The sequence below is a fragment of the Nipponia nippon genome, unplaced genomic scaffold (assembly GCF_047370975.1).
Source record: "Nipponia nippon isolate SJK-2023a ecotype South Korea unplaced genomic scaffold, ASM4737097v1 scaffold_4, whole genome shotgun sequence".
NCBI lineage: Eukaryota > Metazoa > Chordata > Aves > Pelecaniformes > Threskiornithidae > Nipponia > Nipponia nippon.
The window spans coordinates 12938285-12952796 of NW_028262358.1; the positions used below are offsets into that span (position 1 = coordinate 12938285).

Sequence of the window (14512 nt, forward strand, 5' to 3'; positions counted from 1 at the left end):
TTTCCACCCTCCTCCTCCTCTCCCTGTCTCCTCTCCTTCCTTTTCCCCCCTTACTCTTGAATCTCTATTTCTTCTTCTCTGTTCCAGCAAAACGATATCAATCAAGGTGATAGATGATGAGGAGTATGAGAAAAACAAGACCTTCTACCTAGAGATCGGGGAGCCCCGGCTGGTGGAGATGAGTGAGAAGAAAGGTGGGGGACGTGCTCCGGGGCTGAGCCCAGCCTGTGTGTCCCTGTCTGGCTCACTCATGCCTGGCACCTGCAACACTGAGCTCACATCCCCAATGCCTATGGAAAAGGGCAGGAGCAAGAACATTTCCCATCCACCCGAACTCAGCCTTTCCCCAGCCCACCAAGGTCCCACCCCAGCCAGGTGATGGGGATGCTCCTGCCCTTCCCCATACGCCCCAGGGGGGATGTGGAGCTGCTTCCCCCCACCCAACCATCTCCGGCACCACAGCACCTGGGTGGACGTGAACTGCATGCGTGTGTGATGCCAATCATGTGTTTGCCTTTGTCTTGTGTTCCCACAGGAAATTCATTACCCTTAGAGTACTTGACCGTGAGGAGTATGAGAAAGAGTGCAGTTTCTTCCTTGTGCTTGGGGATCCAGTGTGGCTACGACGAGGAGTGAAAGGTGTGAGAGTAAAACCAGACCAGCTCTCGAGACGCTGCCGTCCGCTTTCTCTGTGTCTCCCTACTCTCACACTCCTTTCTCCTCGCACTTTGGCTCCCGGCCGTTTTGCCCTCCCTCCTTCAAAGCTTGGCCACTGCATCTTTTTGCTCTGTTTTCTTTCCTCTTTCATTTCTGGAGGACTCCGTCCACTCACCTGTGCCCCCCGGGAGCAAGGCATGCTCCTGGGAGGGCCCCGGAGCACCCGGGCAGGGGACGATGAGCATTGCCAGCCCCCAGTGACATTCTGAGAGTGCTGCCCTGCCACGTCGCAGCTGCACCTTCATTTAATCAAGTAGAAAATTCAGTCTCGAGAAGTAAAAAGGCAACGCTGCATCATTTTTATCGGAAGATAAAATAGCCTTCAGTTGAAATAAAAGGCATGGCCAGAGCAGTAATTTTAGCTTTTTTATACTGGCACTAGGATCTGAAAATAGCTGAGAATCACGGCACAAGCAGGTAATACCATAAGATGCGATCAGTCTAGGAGAAATCAGGTTATACTCAAATAAAGGTTCATGACTCTGCACTGGATAATAGCTTCTCATAGGAATAATAAAAACAATTTCCTCTTTCATCACATTTCTAAATCAACTGCAAACCTTCCCAAAAAGACAGAGTTCACTTATCTTTCCATTCATTTTTTTCTGCTAGGAAATTAAGTGAAAATTAATGGCAACAGCTAATTCTGTGCACTATTGGTGGCTGAGCAAGAAGCAGTTTTAGTTACTTAAGATAATTAGTTGCCCTACAACAGACCCTTATTAAAGTCTTTGTGAAAAATTGACAGCAGCATTTGGTCTGTCTGCCTTGGAGCTGCTTTCTAATTTCTGGGACATAAGCTCTCCCTTCAGCAGGCATGGAGTTGTAATATATTATTTGTCCAGGACAGAGAGGGCCCCCAGCGGTCCCCATGCTGAGTGGGGACATGCTGCTGTATTTCAGGCTAAAAACACATCCGGCAGAGATGCCGCATTCCCCTTCAGCGCAGGTGCCATCTAGGTCAGATGCATTGTCTCCTCCATCAGAGTTCCTGCTGACTAGGTAGCTGAAGCAGGGCTAAAAAATCAGACACACTGGCATGGCCCAGGCTCTGCAGGTGGGATTTGTATTGTTAAATGGTGCTGGTGGCATCTATGGAGCATAGCCAGTGTTGCCAGGATAAAGTGACACATGGACAACTCAACTCAGCGGCTCCGGCTTCGCCCAGCTTGACAGGGACCAGCACGGGCTCAGCATTGCGAGTCCAGCGAGAGCAAACATGCTTTCCAGGCCCCAGGTTCAAGAATTGTGGTACCAACTCACAAGATCCCAGATGAAATTTTTAATTAAAAATAAAAGGAAAAGGAAAGTAAGTTCCTCGTCTTCCTGATCACAAAGATAACTGAGGAAACCTGAGGGAAGCTCAGCTTTGCAAACTCACTAGCTGGAAGGGAAGTCAAGATTTTTAAGGATGCTATTTGCTGCTTTGGCCATGCAATGATTTTTTTTTAACTCGTTCTTTGTGCTTGGTTTAGTATGAGAGGCGGCAAGACGGGGGGTGAGCACTCTGGAGACGATAGCATCTCCAAAATGTCACCCTTGGGCCATGTAGCCATGGTGGGATCCGCGCCTCAGGGGCCAGAGACCCACCGGTGCACTAAGGGAGAGGCATTTTCTTTTGTTTTGGAGACCTAAAATGTTGAGCGACGAGATCCTTGAGCCAAGCCTTGCCACAGACTTTTCTTCTCTTCTTGTATATGCCAGAAGCACAGCTGCCTGTTGGAGCTATTGCTCCCCATTAGGCAGCTGGAGGAGGTCAAAGCCAGTAGCCGCTGCACATGGGACGTCTTGTGTCCTCCCCCAGGGCAGAACTGCCTCCGAGACCAATGGAAGATCTTGCACATACAATTCAAAGGGGAAAAATGAATTTTTGGAGTGTGCCTTTTAATCCCATATGCACCTCATGTTTGCAATAGTTTTTATTTTAAATCCACAATCCCGTGAAATGTTTCTGTTCCTTTATTTTTAGTGCCTTTCTCTCAACACTAATGGTATCCTGCAGCTTTACAGATCTGAAATCTCTGCCCTGGGATCTGGAGTCTTTCTGTGGATATCCCTTTTGATTTCATTATTCATTTACTTTTCTTCTTCTGTGTTTGTCTCTGTCTGTCTCCTTCACAGCCCTGTTGTTGAATGAGCTTGGTAAGCACGCATTTGTTTTTCTTTTCCATTTTTCCAGTTTGTCTGCATATTTTCAGAAGACAATTGATTTTGTTTTACATTTTTATTTCCTCACGACATTCTCTTTTAGGATGGTCAGCACTATTTAAGTCAGCTCAGGTATCTAATGCCACATCTTTCCTTGGAGTAGAGCCCCAAAGTCACTAACATTAATGAGCAGTAACCCACTGTGGCAAGGAGCATTTTTTGGGAGTGGCGTTGTTACAGCCATAGTAAACCCGCCAACACCCTGAGTTACAAACCTGCGCTGTGCAAATTAACCTATTGTCTCTTACACTGGAGTGGCAGAAATAGGATTGCCTGGCGACTTAGGGATGCTTGTGGCTGGACAGGAAAGTTGGCCAATCCTTTTTGAAGAGATGGTGCAAACTTTGCTTCCAGTCGGGGAGATTTAGAGCCCACCCAGCCTCTGAATTTCCTTGCTGGCCATCGCCAGGATAGGGTGGCTAGGGAGGGAAGCAAAGCCACCCTCGTTCCCTGAAGCACCCCCAGCCCTAGGGCAGTTTGGCACTGATTTTACGCACTATGCAGCATATATTATAGTGGGGGGTGGCAGCTTGCAGATGTGGGTTGAAAAGCCTGTGTTCAGGTCTCCCTGCACTGTCCCTGGGGTGTGTGTCGGGGAGCAGCTCCCCATGTCCACAGTCCCCGGCCGTGGGGAAGGGAAGGACCACCACGTCCCTGCGGGCTGCAGGGTGTCTATGTTGCTGTGCTGATGCTAATCCTCTCTCTCTCTCTCTCTCTCTCTCTCTCATTTTTGGTTTCATCTAGGTGGCTTCACCATCACAGGTATGGATTTCTGCTCTCCCCCTGCCCCCCCCCGCTTCCCTCCCCTTAATGGCCATATGCTCACCCCGCTCTTTCCTCTTCGTTTCGTCTTTGCTTTTGTTCTGTCATGGAGGGAAACTCTGGAAGGGTAAGAAGGCACCGTGCCGCAGCCCCGCTGCCCCGGCCGGTCACACTAACACCGTCCTCTCACGGAGTGCTCAGCCTGCCACACATGCCTAACCCCACCTCGGGGAGGGTGAGCCATCACTCCTGAAGCGACAGGCAGCCTCCCCCATCTCTTGGAGCAGGGGGTCTTCTCCACTTGGTCCAGCCTTCCCTGCTGCCTGCATGGGAGGTGTGCACAGGGCTCTGCATGCCACGGGGAGCCTGCCCTCACTCCCCAGGCAGTAGCCAGGGTGCCTGAGCACTGTGGGAGGTGCAAGACCCCATGGCTGCTTCAGGCATGCAGCCCCTGCCCTTCCTACCAGCAAGACCTGGCAGCAGGGTTTGATCATCCATCATTAGCCAGCTGAGTATCCATCCTTCGGTCGAGCACTGCAGGGGGAGAAGGTCCCGGGTCCTGCACGTTGCAGAGCAGCCCCTCAGGAGCCCTGAAAATAATAATTCAGACTAACGAGGCTCTGGCTGCAAGGCTGGTCCCTTTGACCCACAGAAGGGCTTTCCTGCAGCAATGTGCTGCCTGTGCAGATGAGGGGCAGCCGGCAAGGGAGCAACACTAACCCCGTGTGAAGTGGAAGTAGAGTTTACTAACCACGTGGCGGCGGTTTGCACGGGGTTATACAGTCCCTCCTGCTGATCTCCTGCTGATCGCTTTGATAGGCAAACCAGTCTTCAGGAAGGTCCAGGCTAGAGATCATCCTCTTCCTTTCACCGTGGTCACCATCCAAGGTACCCACAGCATAACACCTGAGGGCCATGGCGGTCTAACATGTAGTGATTAGGGTGTTTGCCTACTGACAGTTTAACTCGTGAATCCAGCCCTTTTTAGCCCTGATGTCCTTCTGCTCGTCCCTGGGGTGGACTGGAAGGGAGCTCAGTGTGGGTCTGCGCAGGGATAGTGACAAAAGCCATGCTGCCTGGGGACCCCATGCCCCAAAGGCTGCACAGATGCCAGTGGAGGTGCAGACCTGCTCCATTGCTCTTGTAGTCTCTCCATTGCCTTCTCTATCAGGGTTTGGGGCCAGGCCATGCCCTGTGGATGGCTCTTCGCACCTGTATGGCCCGGCACTATTTCCTCCAGCCCCACCATCGCAGCAGGAGTTTCATGCTTTCTGGCTGCCAGCCCTCCTCCCGAAGGTAAAGCCCTGCTGAGAAGGAGGCAGAGCCAAGATTTCATACCCATCTCAGCCCTGGGGCTGCCGGCAGCTCTCTCTGGTTGTTAAAAGGCTGATGGAAATGTCCTGACCATGCCACAGTGCAGACCCGGAGAGCTGGGAAATAGAGCAGCCTTAGTGGTGATCTGTCCACTGCCAGCATCCCTGTGGGAGAGGCAGCAGGTACCAGGTGGTAAGCTATTCCCCAGCCCTGAGGGTGAACTGGACTCCTTCTGAGGTTGGATGAGTTGCAAACCTCTTGCTAGCATTTCCCAGCAAAACTACATTGTCTACGGCTCCATGACCTCCTCCTCCTCAGCTGCTCTGTCGCTCATGCTCCCACCCGGAGGCTTCCTGCCCTCCCGCTCTGACGGGAAGCCAGCTCCAGAGAGTGACCAGCTGGGCCTGGCTCACCGACCGGCTCTTTGCTTTGCAGAGGAGAACGAAGAAAAGCAGCCACTGACCAGCAAGGAGGAGAAAGACCGTCGAATCGCAGAGATGGGGCGCCCAGTCCTGGGGGAGCACACCAAGCTCGAAATCATCATTGAGGAATCCTACGAGTTCAAGGTACTGTCCATGGCCCCTGTCCCTGTTCTTCTTCCCCTCCAGCTGGGGACCCTCCTTTTGGGTTTGCACAGCATTGGCAAGCACATGTTAATGGCATCGCAGCAAAGCAAGGCAGTTCCTGGCATCACAAGGTCTCAGAGCAGGACCAAGGGACACTTTGAAAGGTGGCTGAGCCAAGGCAGGATGAAAGGGTGAAGGTCACTCCAGTGAGATGGCGGTGGGTTAAAATACACTCTATATCCTCACTCTGTCCATTAGCCCACAGCCATGGTCCTTGGGGGATGATCCCAGACTTTCTGTCCCACTCACAGACTGTTGTTATTATTATACAAGCACATCAATCTGACAAGCCTAAAAGCTGACTGGGCTCCAAAATGCTGCAGGTTGCTTTAAAATATAACCTTGTTCTCACAGTGATGTGCTATACCCAGGTCCTATTTACAGGTGGGTTTGAGTGAGCCCTGAGCCTGGGACTCCCAGCACAAAGGCCTGATACCCTAAATGCAAGTAATGGTTGTGAAGCCAAGCTGCCGTGAATGCGTTTGCCAGACCAAGAGCTGAAAACTGGCCATTCCATTATCTTTTCCATTTCTCTGTAGTATAAAAAATAACAGACCACCCTTGCTGTGTCGCAGTGGTGGCTGCCTCCCTCCCATGGTTTTGCTGCCCGCCAATAGCGTGCGTCTGAGGCATCACAGTGTGCGGGCAGCCCGCAGGCTGCCTGCCCAGGAGCATCTCCAACACACTGCTGCCGCAGCACCTTCCCTGCCAATGCTGAGCTCTGGCTCCCAGGCAGCACAGAGAGGTAGAGCCCAGCTCCACAAATGGGCCTTGATCAAGTCCCAGTTAGTGCTTTGAAGCAGCCTGGTAAAAATTCTTCCCAAGGCACTGGGAACAACAGGAGCTGTGGCACCTCAGCACTATTTGCTGTTAAATCTCCACTGAGATAGTTCAAACTCCCATCATGAGCAGGTTTCAAAAGGTCTTTTTGAGCGGCAGAGAGGGGAATTGCAAGTACTTACATTTGCTTTCGCTGCTGGGGCTCTTGACCTGAGCTTAAAATCTACTAAGCTTTTTCCTTAAGTGCATGGCTGTAAGCACTAGCACTGGTGGGCTTTAGCCCAGCATCTCCAGCCCAATAGCCCCTAATTCTCTCCTCTGCGTCTCCATCCACAGAACACAGTGGACAAGCTCATTAAGAAGACGAACCTGGCCCTGGTGGTTGGCACAAACAGCTGGAGGGAGCAGTTTATTGAGGCTATTACTGTCAGTGCAGGTGAGTTTGGACCACAGCTCCAGGTGAATTACGATCAACCTCGCTTATGTCTCGGCTTGGCTGTATCAGTAATACAGACCGTAGTGGAGCAGCGGGAGGTAAAACAGGTGGTGGAGTTATTTACAGCGTCTGCATAAATAAGACAGCTGATTAAACCCTTTCGTGAGATCACCTTGTCTGATGTGTAGGAAACCTCCTGAATTAAGTGTGTCTGTAGCACCTGGCAAAGAAACACCCTGGCTGTTACCAGATGGCAGAGGGGAAAAGTCATTTCAGTGAGAGAGATTTGCGAGGTGAACGCAGTGTTTAAATTCAAAGTGGCATAAATGATGTTGGTGCAAAGCAGCAGTGCTCCCCATCCCTGGCACTCCCCATACTGCTGTGGTGAGGAAAATACGGTAGCGAGGGTGCCAAGCCCTGAAGACGACTACCGAGTCCCCCTCTCTGTGGCCCAAAATTTGCCCTTGACCCCCTGCTTTCAGGAACTCCTGCTGCTCCAGCCAGCTGTGGCTGGAGGTTGTAGCTTAGCAGCCCAATAGCTGCAGCAGCATGTGATATCTGTGGTCATATCAGATCATATCTGATCATATCTTCCCTCTCTTGGAGAATTGCCTTTCCCTCAGAAATGCCCTGTTGTACTGTTCACACGGGCACCAGTGCCATGTTTACCAGTATGCCCAGTATAGGATATATTAGCATTCCCACATCTGTGGAAGATGAAAGAAAGGTCTCCTCCAGATGTGGTTTTAACAGCTGGAGACGCTATAACTCACTGGCTGGATGTTACAACCTCACAGCCCAGCCTGGGCTGCGTGTGTGCATGCATTAAGGCAAAATCAACCAGCTTAAATTAAATCACTGGGGAAGGCAATTTGAGCTCATCTGGCTAATTGTGCATTGAAATGCATGGGGGAACACTCACATTTCCTACCTCGAGCTCTGCTGTATATGGTAACCTCTGCCCAGCACAAAGTAATTAAAAGTGATGGCCGTACCATTTACCCTCCGCCTCTGAAAATGAGGACAGGACATTGTGCAGCAGCTATCTCCTCAAATTGTGTTCCCTCCTCTTGTAGCATAGTTATTCTTAGAGCCTCCAGCCAAGAGCCTCCCATTATTTCAGATATAGCATGAACATATCATACAAGACAATCCTTGCTGCAGGTTTTGCAGCTAATACAGCTAAACTAATCTATGCCAGAATCAATTCTTTAATTGCATCCCATATTAAAGCAAAGATAATCACTGGCACTTGGATCCCATCTCTGTGACATGTGTAAAGACTGCAGTTATTTGAAAGCCCCGTTGCCACCGCGTCTTGAATATACAGCCACCATCAGTGCTAGCAGGATGATTAACAAAGATTTAATAAATGTGGCATATTTTGGTGGACATGAGCTGTCCCTTGCAGTTGGGGAACAGTAGTTTGTCTCTGAGCTCTGGACCTACTTATTTTGCAAGCATTTAGCTCCTCAAGCTTTGTGCCAAGCAAGTTAAAATGCCTCAAACACTGGAGTTTGGGGTTGAGTTTTTCCCTGCAGCCCACCATGGAGAGCAGTAGAAAGTCACACATTCCCACTTCAAAACGTAACATGCCAGCTGAGAAAAGAAATATTAAAACCCTGTGTCCCACCCAATGAGCAGCTGGTGGCAATGTTGGCAGGGAGGCAGAGCAATGGAGCAGCAGGAGGTCAGGTCTGCGGAAGGGCAGTGCAGGTGCAGGCAAGAATGTGCCACACCATGCCCTGCCATCCCATGCTGTCCGTGGGGCTGAGCTGGAGCCTCTCGCCCACAGCTCTTTGGTGTGCACCCAACAGCCCATAAAGTTTCTTCCACAGCAAAAACATCCTGCGGTTTGTGAGCCTGTTCCTGACTGCACCCCTGGGTCACCATCTGACCTCGCTCTGCGTTTCAAGTCACCTTCACAGGATCTGGCCAGCTCTTCGAAAGAGAGATGCTACTGCTACTTAACAAAATGATAGACAGATCTGGATGGGTGTTGTGACAGTGGCACTCATGTTCATTTTTCAGTCTGTTTTATCATCTCCGTAAAGATTTAGATCCATGACAGTCCTGCTGCCGTGCAGCTTGGGAGAGGATTAAAATACCTGCTGCAAAATTACAGTGTGAGCACAGCATAGTGTATCCTGCCAGTACCAGCCTTTGTGCAACGAGCAAAAAGAACAGGCCAGCATAGGCTTCCCAGGCTGAAAAACTGTTCCTTATCTCCACGACAATGCACAGGAATAGGGTATTTATATCTGCCAAAATAATAACACCATGCCACTGCTTAGCTACTGTTTCTGCCATAGTGAGTTTGAAGCTTTAAAGCCAAACAACACATAATTTTCCATCAAGTTATTGTAGAGACATCAAGTTTCCCTCTACCTCTATCTTATGTGTTGGCCTTGATCTGCAAAGGTGCTTTGAAGACAAACAATGTGTGCAAAGTTGCACCCCAACAGGGTGCTGAGTAGGACTTTTCCCTGGTTGGTCATGGCTTTATTTAGCCAAATATTGAAAACCTCCAAAGATGATGTCCATCAGCCAGAGTGTGTGTCCCAGGGCTGCACCACCCTCCTGTAGGAGATGTTTCTCCTGATGTTACCATCCAAGCTGCAGTTTGTGGCCGTTGCGCCTTGTTGTATCGCTTGTCAATGCAGAGGGGAGTTTCGCTCCATCCTCTCCGTACATGCCCTCCAAGTCGCTGTAGGCTGTTGCTTGGTCCCCTCCAACCTTCTCTCTCCCTGATTCACCAAGCCAGCTCCTCCCACCTCTCCCTATAGGCAACATCCTCCAAGCTCCAATCATTTTGCTGGCCCCACTGAATCCCCTCCAGCTTCACCCCAGCCCTCATGTGGGATGCCATATCCCCTGTGTACAGACAGATATCTGCATTAGAGGTTCCCTACTGCCTTGCTCTCACTGGCTCCATCACTACCCTCTCCCCTGCAGCCGCATCTCTGCTGAGAGCCCCAAGGATGCCAGCAGAGTGCAAAGTTTACATATACTGGAGCTGGGCCAAACCAAGAGCAGGTTGACTCCCCTTATAGGTTACCAAATCTTTTGAGGGCGATCACAATCTGGGTGATCCCTGGGCCTTTTCCTTTTCTTGCTCCCATGTGCTGTGTGTGCTCTCTGTGGGACCACAAAGGGGAATAGCCAAGAGGTGAAACTTCAGTGCACAGGGTTTGGCCTCCACTTTCCCAGGAAGGATGCCGTGTCTTGATCCCCCAATTGGCTTTTCATCACCTCTTCTGCAATGAGGCAGAAAGCAGTTATTGTTATGAGCAGCAACAGAGCAAGCAGCTCACCAGCAGCTTCCCCCAGTAACTCTGTTCTCATGGCACAGAGCCACCATTCCAATGTGGGGTTAATTGATACCCACGTATTGGTACACAGCGTACAGCAAGACCATTTTATTCTTCCTGTGGGAGGCTTTATACATTTTGTTATTCAATCAAACATCCACATTGTGGAGGAAGATGTGAAAGGAGGAATGTTCACCCCGGCCAGCAGCGGGGCAGATAAAAACAGCACAGTCTCATTCAAAAGCTTATGCCAGCCTGATCAGTGCTGTGGCTGCTGGGAGAAGCAGCTTTTCCCAGGCACAGAGCCATCATCCTCTTAAACCCAGCATCTGGCGAGGTGGGATCTTGTCCCCTTGCCCACTGCAGTGGAGCAGAGCAGAGACTCAGGTTTCATTGGGTGCTTTTGGCTGCTCTGGGACTTGGCGCCTTTTTTCTGCCATCCCGAGGTATCCTCCTGGGAAGGAGAGCCAGGATCACTCATGCCGTCTGGTGGGGATGGACTGCACATTGCGTCCTCCCCTTGGTAAGGGGCTTCTGCCAACAGCTGTGCAGGGAGATCTGGTGGTCCACATCCTTGGAGGGAAAGAAATGCACCAAAGACAATGACAAATCACCAACCCAAGTGCAAGGGATGTCTTTAACACAACTTGCAATGCCCTTGGAATCCCTGACATCTGTGACTTAGAAACACATCCTTGTTCCTTGAGGGCAGAAGGAAGGCTCCCACTGATTTCACTGGGAAAGCGTCACCTCCCCTTCATGCCTGGGGGTGGTTTGAGCACAAGCTGAAGGAGTTTTTGACTGTGTCACAACTCTGGCGTTATGCACTGTGCCAGGCTGGGGGAGCTCTGTGTTCGCCACACGGCCCGCCCAGAGGACAGGCTGTCTGGCAGGGTTGCGAGGTGCCTCATCAGAGCTGCTGGAGTCGGGCAGAAGGTCACCAGCCCCGAGGGGCTCACTGGCAAGGTCAGCCCCACACAATGGGGACTCCCTGGAGGCTGGATGTCAAGTGGCTTTGGAGAGACAGGTGAGGTGCCGATGCCTGCAGCAGGGAAGGGAGAAACCAAGACACCTGCCTGGATCCCCATGGCCCTGCCAGGACCGGCAAGATGAAGATGTGCTGGGCCAGTGCCAGAGGAAAGGGCCAAAGAGCCAGGGGAGGGGGCCAGGACAGTCCGATGTCTGCTGAGCTCTTTCCCTGCAACCCACAGGAGAGCTTGTGGGCACAAGCCAGCCTGCATGTCCAGGAGGCATGGCTGTGGATGCATAACTCCCCAAGAGCCTTTGGGGGCATGCAGCAAGCTGGCACTTGGGGTACAAGAGTCCCCGGGACATCAGGCAGGATGGGCACAAGGACTCATCCCCAACTCCCCATCTGTGCTGGAGACCCAGGTCTTGCAGGTGCTGCAGGGGCCACAGCCGCGAGCTGTGTGCTGTGTGGGGCTGAGCGCTCAGGACCAGGACAGCACCAGGACAGGCAGGGTCCAACCCACACAGTGTGCCTGGTGAGCAGAGATGGAGCCAGGACTGCTGGCAGGCTCATGCTGGGAAAAATGACCCCTGCGAGGCATTAACAACAGATTGGTGAGAAGTGAAGCGCTGACCTGGATCAGGGACAGAAAATAAAGAGAAGAAGGAAAGTTCATTTTTGCTGTGACAAATGATACTCCATAGCTGGCTCATGGCCTGGGGTGCTTGACAGCTACCTGGAAGAGGTGCAAATGGAGAAGCATTTTCATGTGCAGGGCGTGCCCACTGTCCTGGTCAGACCAGGCCAAAAGGAATGGGCAGCCAGAGCTCATAGGCAGGCACATGAAAGGGCAGGGAAATGCAACAGGGAAGGACAGTCAGCAGTGACGGACCAGGAAGGTTTTAGGGCAGATATTCTTCATGGCTGGTTTGCAGAAAAGGTGAAGCACCAGAGGTAGCAGCTCAGCAGCCACCAAAACCATCTGTCTTTCCAGAGAGCTGGAAGCAATCACAGGCACTTGTGAAAAGTGGCTTAAAAAGAACTTCCTTAAGGGAGTCTCCATGAGGCATGTGTTGCTCTTGGTAGGTTCACCTGCTCCAATTGGCTCCAGCCAGCGTGAGGCCAGTCGTTTCCCATGTCTTCTGGGGAAAGGGCTCCTGAGCAGGGGCTGAGTCCCAGAAAGCATCTGGTGGTTAAACCCAGGCAGAGGTGCTGGCATGAGGCTCTGCGTTTTCTAAAGTGCAGGTTGGTTTTTGAGACTGATGCCTTTGGAGGGTCTCTCTGTGCCGTGGGAAGGGGCCAGGAAAAGCCTTCAAGCCCCTCTGATGATTGCCCAGAAAATAAGATATTTGGAAGTCAAGGCCTTCTAGGGCCCAAATCATGAGACACAGCATTTGGGGGGGGCTGCAGTATGCAGAGGAGCTTTGCCCAGCCTCCCCCAGCATGGATGAGTCTAATCAGGCACTGGTGATTTTCTCCAGGGGAAGATGACGATGACGATGAATGTGGGGAGGAGAAGCTGCCCTCCTGCTTCGACTATGTGATGCACTTTCTGACTGTCTTCTGGAAGGTCCTTTTTGCCTTCGTACCCCCAACAGACTACTGGAATGGCTGGGCTTGCTTCGTTGTCTCCATCCTCATGATCGGCCTCCTGACAGCTTTCATCGGCGACCTGGCATCCCACTTTGGCTGCACCATCGGCTTGAAGGACTCAGTCACCGCAGTTGTGTTTGTCGCACTGGGGACATCAGTGCCAGGTAAGGACAACAGCAAGGTTTGTTGTAAAGGTCCATCACTGCCCAATCTGGGTTTGGGCTTGGGCTGGGAAAGCTGGGCACAGCAAGGTCGTTGGCTGTGCTTTGCAGGACCCCCAAGGACAGATTTGAAGTGTATTTGGAAGTTGCTTTTCAGTTTCAGATGGGTCGGGAGGATCAAACCAGGATGTGGATTCAGTTCCCTGGAAATTATTTCAAGGACCTTCCCCTTGCAAGACTGTGAAGTATCAATTTCTGTGGACAGCCTCCATGGCATCCACTCTCAGAGTAGGAAATTGGTCTTTGATTAAAATGCTGCCTGTGTTGGCAGTCCTGCATTTTCTTTCTGAACATCTGCTCCTTTAACCTTGCCTCCCAGGTGAGTTAGGTGCTAGTCCATACTCAGGGTGCTCTGCCCAGTGCGGACACCTTTGTGTGAGACCAGTTTCAGCTTTGGGTCAGATGGATTGAGGTGACATTGCTGAGCTGGGGGAGCTGCTCAAAATGTGACTTGTGAAGTCCCTAGAAGGCCCTGGCCCCACAAATGTTTGGAGACATACCTCTGATATAGTGGTCACCCAGCCTCAGAAGACAGCAGAGACTGAGGACTGACCAGGGAGAGAAAAAAAAACACGAGTCTCCATACCTACATGCCACTTTGTCTTCCCAATGCACATTGACTTGCTGCAACCCAGCTTCCTTTTCTGCCGGCTCAGCAAAGCGCCCCTCTTAGGGATGAGCTGGTGCACTGGAGAGTATGGTCCCAATGACATGGTTGCTCTGGGAAGTCCAATGTCAGCTTGTGTGAGAGGGCCTGGGCCTTTCACTTACCTTCTTCCATGGGCTGTGCTGGCCAGGCACGGCCTGGTTTCCAGACAAGGGGCTCTAACCCAACCCGAGCACCCCCCTGCGTCTGTTACACCTTTCCTCGCCAACCCCAGACTTCCAGTGATCAGCACGCAGGTGTTCGAAGATCTTGATATGGTCCTAATGCTATCAGAGCCCAAAAAAGAAGCAGCAGAACCAAAATGAAGAACAGATTTGGGCGAGAAACAGAAGAAGGAGCATTTTTTAGACCTCTGGCACTTCTAGGCATGAGGTTTGTAGGGCTGTCTCACACCTTTGACAGTGAAAATCTTCCCTCCTGCTTTAGTCGACAAAAGGTGGCATTTAAGAAGTTCTTTTTAGGATACATTTGGCTACTCCTGTTTGAACTAGCAGATGGTCGAGACCATGTCATGTTAGCTGGGTGCTAGTTGGGCTCCTCCATACCAGGGAGGTGCAGGGTGCTTTCCAGGAGGCGGACAGGCATCAGACAAACGTGCAGTGAAATCAAGACTGACAGGGGCCTTCCCTGCATTAAAAGCACCGTTCAAGCTTGCAGAAGTGCGTGTGGTTGTTTCCACACTCTGGCTGGCGCTGGCAGCATGCCCCAGATGTGCCCCATCCCTTCTCCCACAGTGGCAGCTGTAGCACCTCAGAGGCATCAGCACTGTCCCACAACCACATTACTGCACCATGGCCAAGGCTGAGAACAAGGGGAAATGCCTTTTCCTTCCCTCAGCAGTCAGATGCAATTCCATGGGAGCTTTTTTTTAAAAAATAAAGCAGCCTTTTGATTTCTTTGCTGCACA

At 51.4% G+C, this 14512-nt stretch overlaps 1 protein-coding gene across 7 annotated transcripts in view; it reads left to right on the forward strand.

Moving 5' to 3' along the window:
- Positions 1-14512, forward strand: part of SLC8A1 (solute carrier family 8 member A1) — a 136047-nt gene that overhangs the window by 117947 nt on the left and 3588 nt on the right. For 2 of the 7 annotated variants that reach the window (XM_087777511.1, XM_087777514.1), the window contains exons 3-10: positions 88-194; positions 2839-2859; positions 3670-3687; positions 3800-3814; positions 4507-4575; positions 5437-5567; positions 6744-6843; positions 12606-12881. In XM_087777511.1, coding sequence (XP_087633637.1) covers positions 88-194; positions 2839-2859; positions 3670-3687; positions 3800-3814; positions 4507-4575; positions 5437-5567; positions 6744-6843; positions 12606-12881 — 737 coding nt within the window. Of the gene's footprint in view, positions 1-87; positions 195-535; positions 640-2838; positions 2860-3669; positions 3688-3799; positions 3815-4506; positions 4576-5436; positions 5568-6743; positions 6844-12605; positions 12882-14512 lie in introns of all 7 variants that reach the window. The other 5 variants (XM_087777512.1, XM_009475781.2, XM_087777513.1 and 2 more) reach the window with 5 other exon arrangements.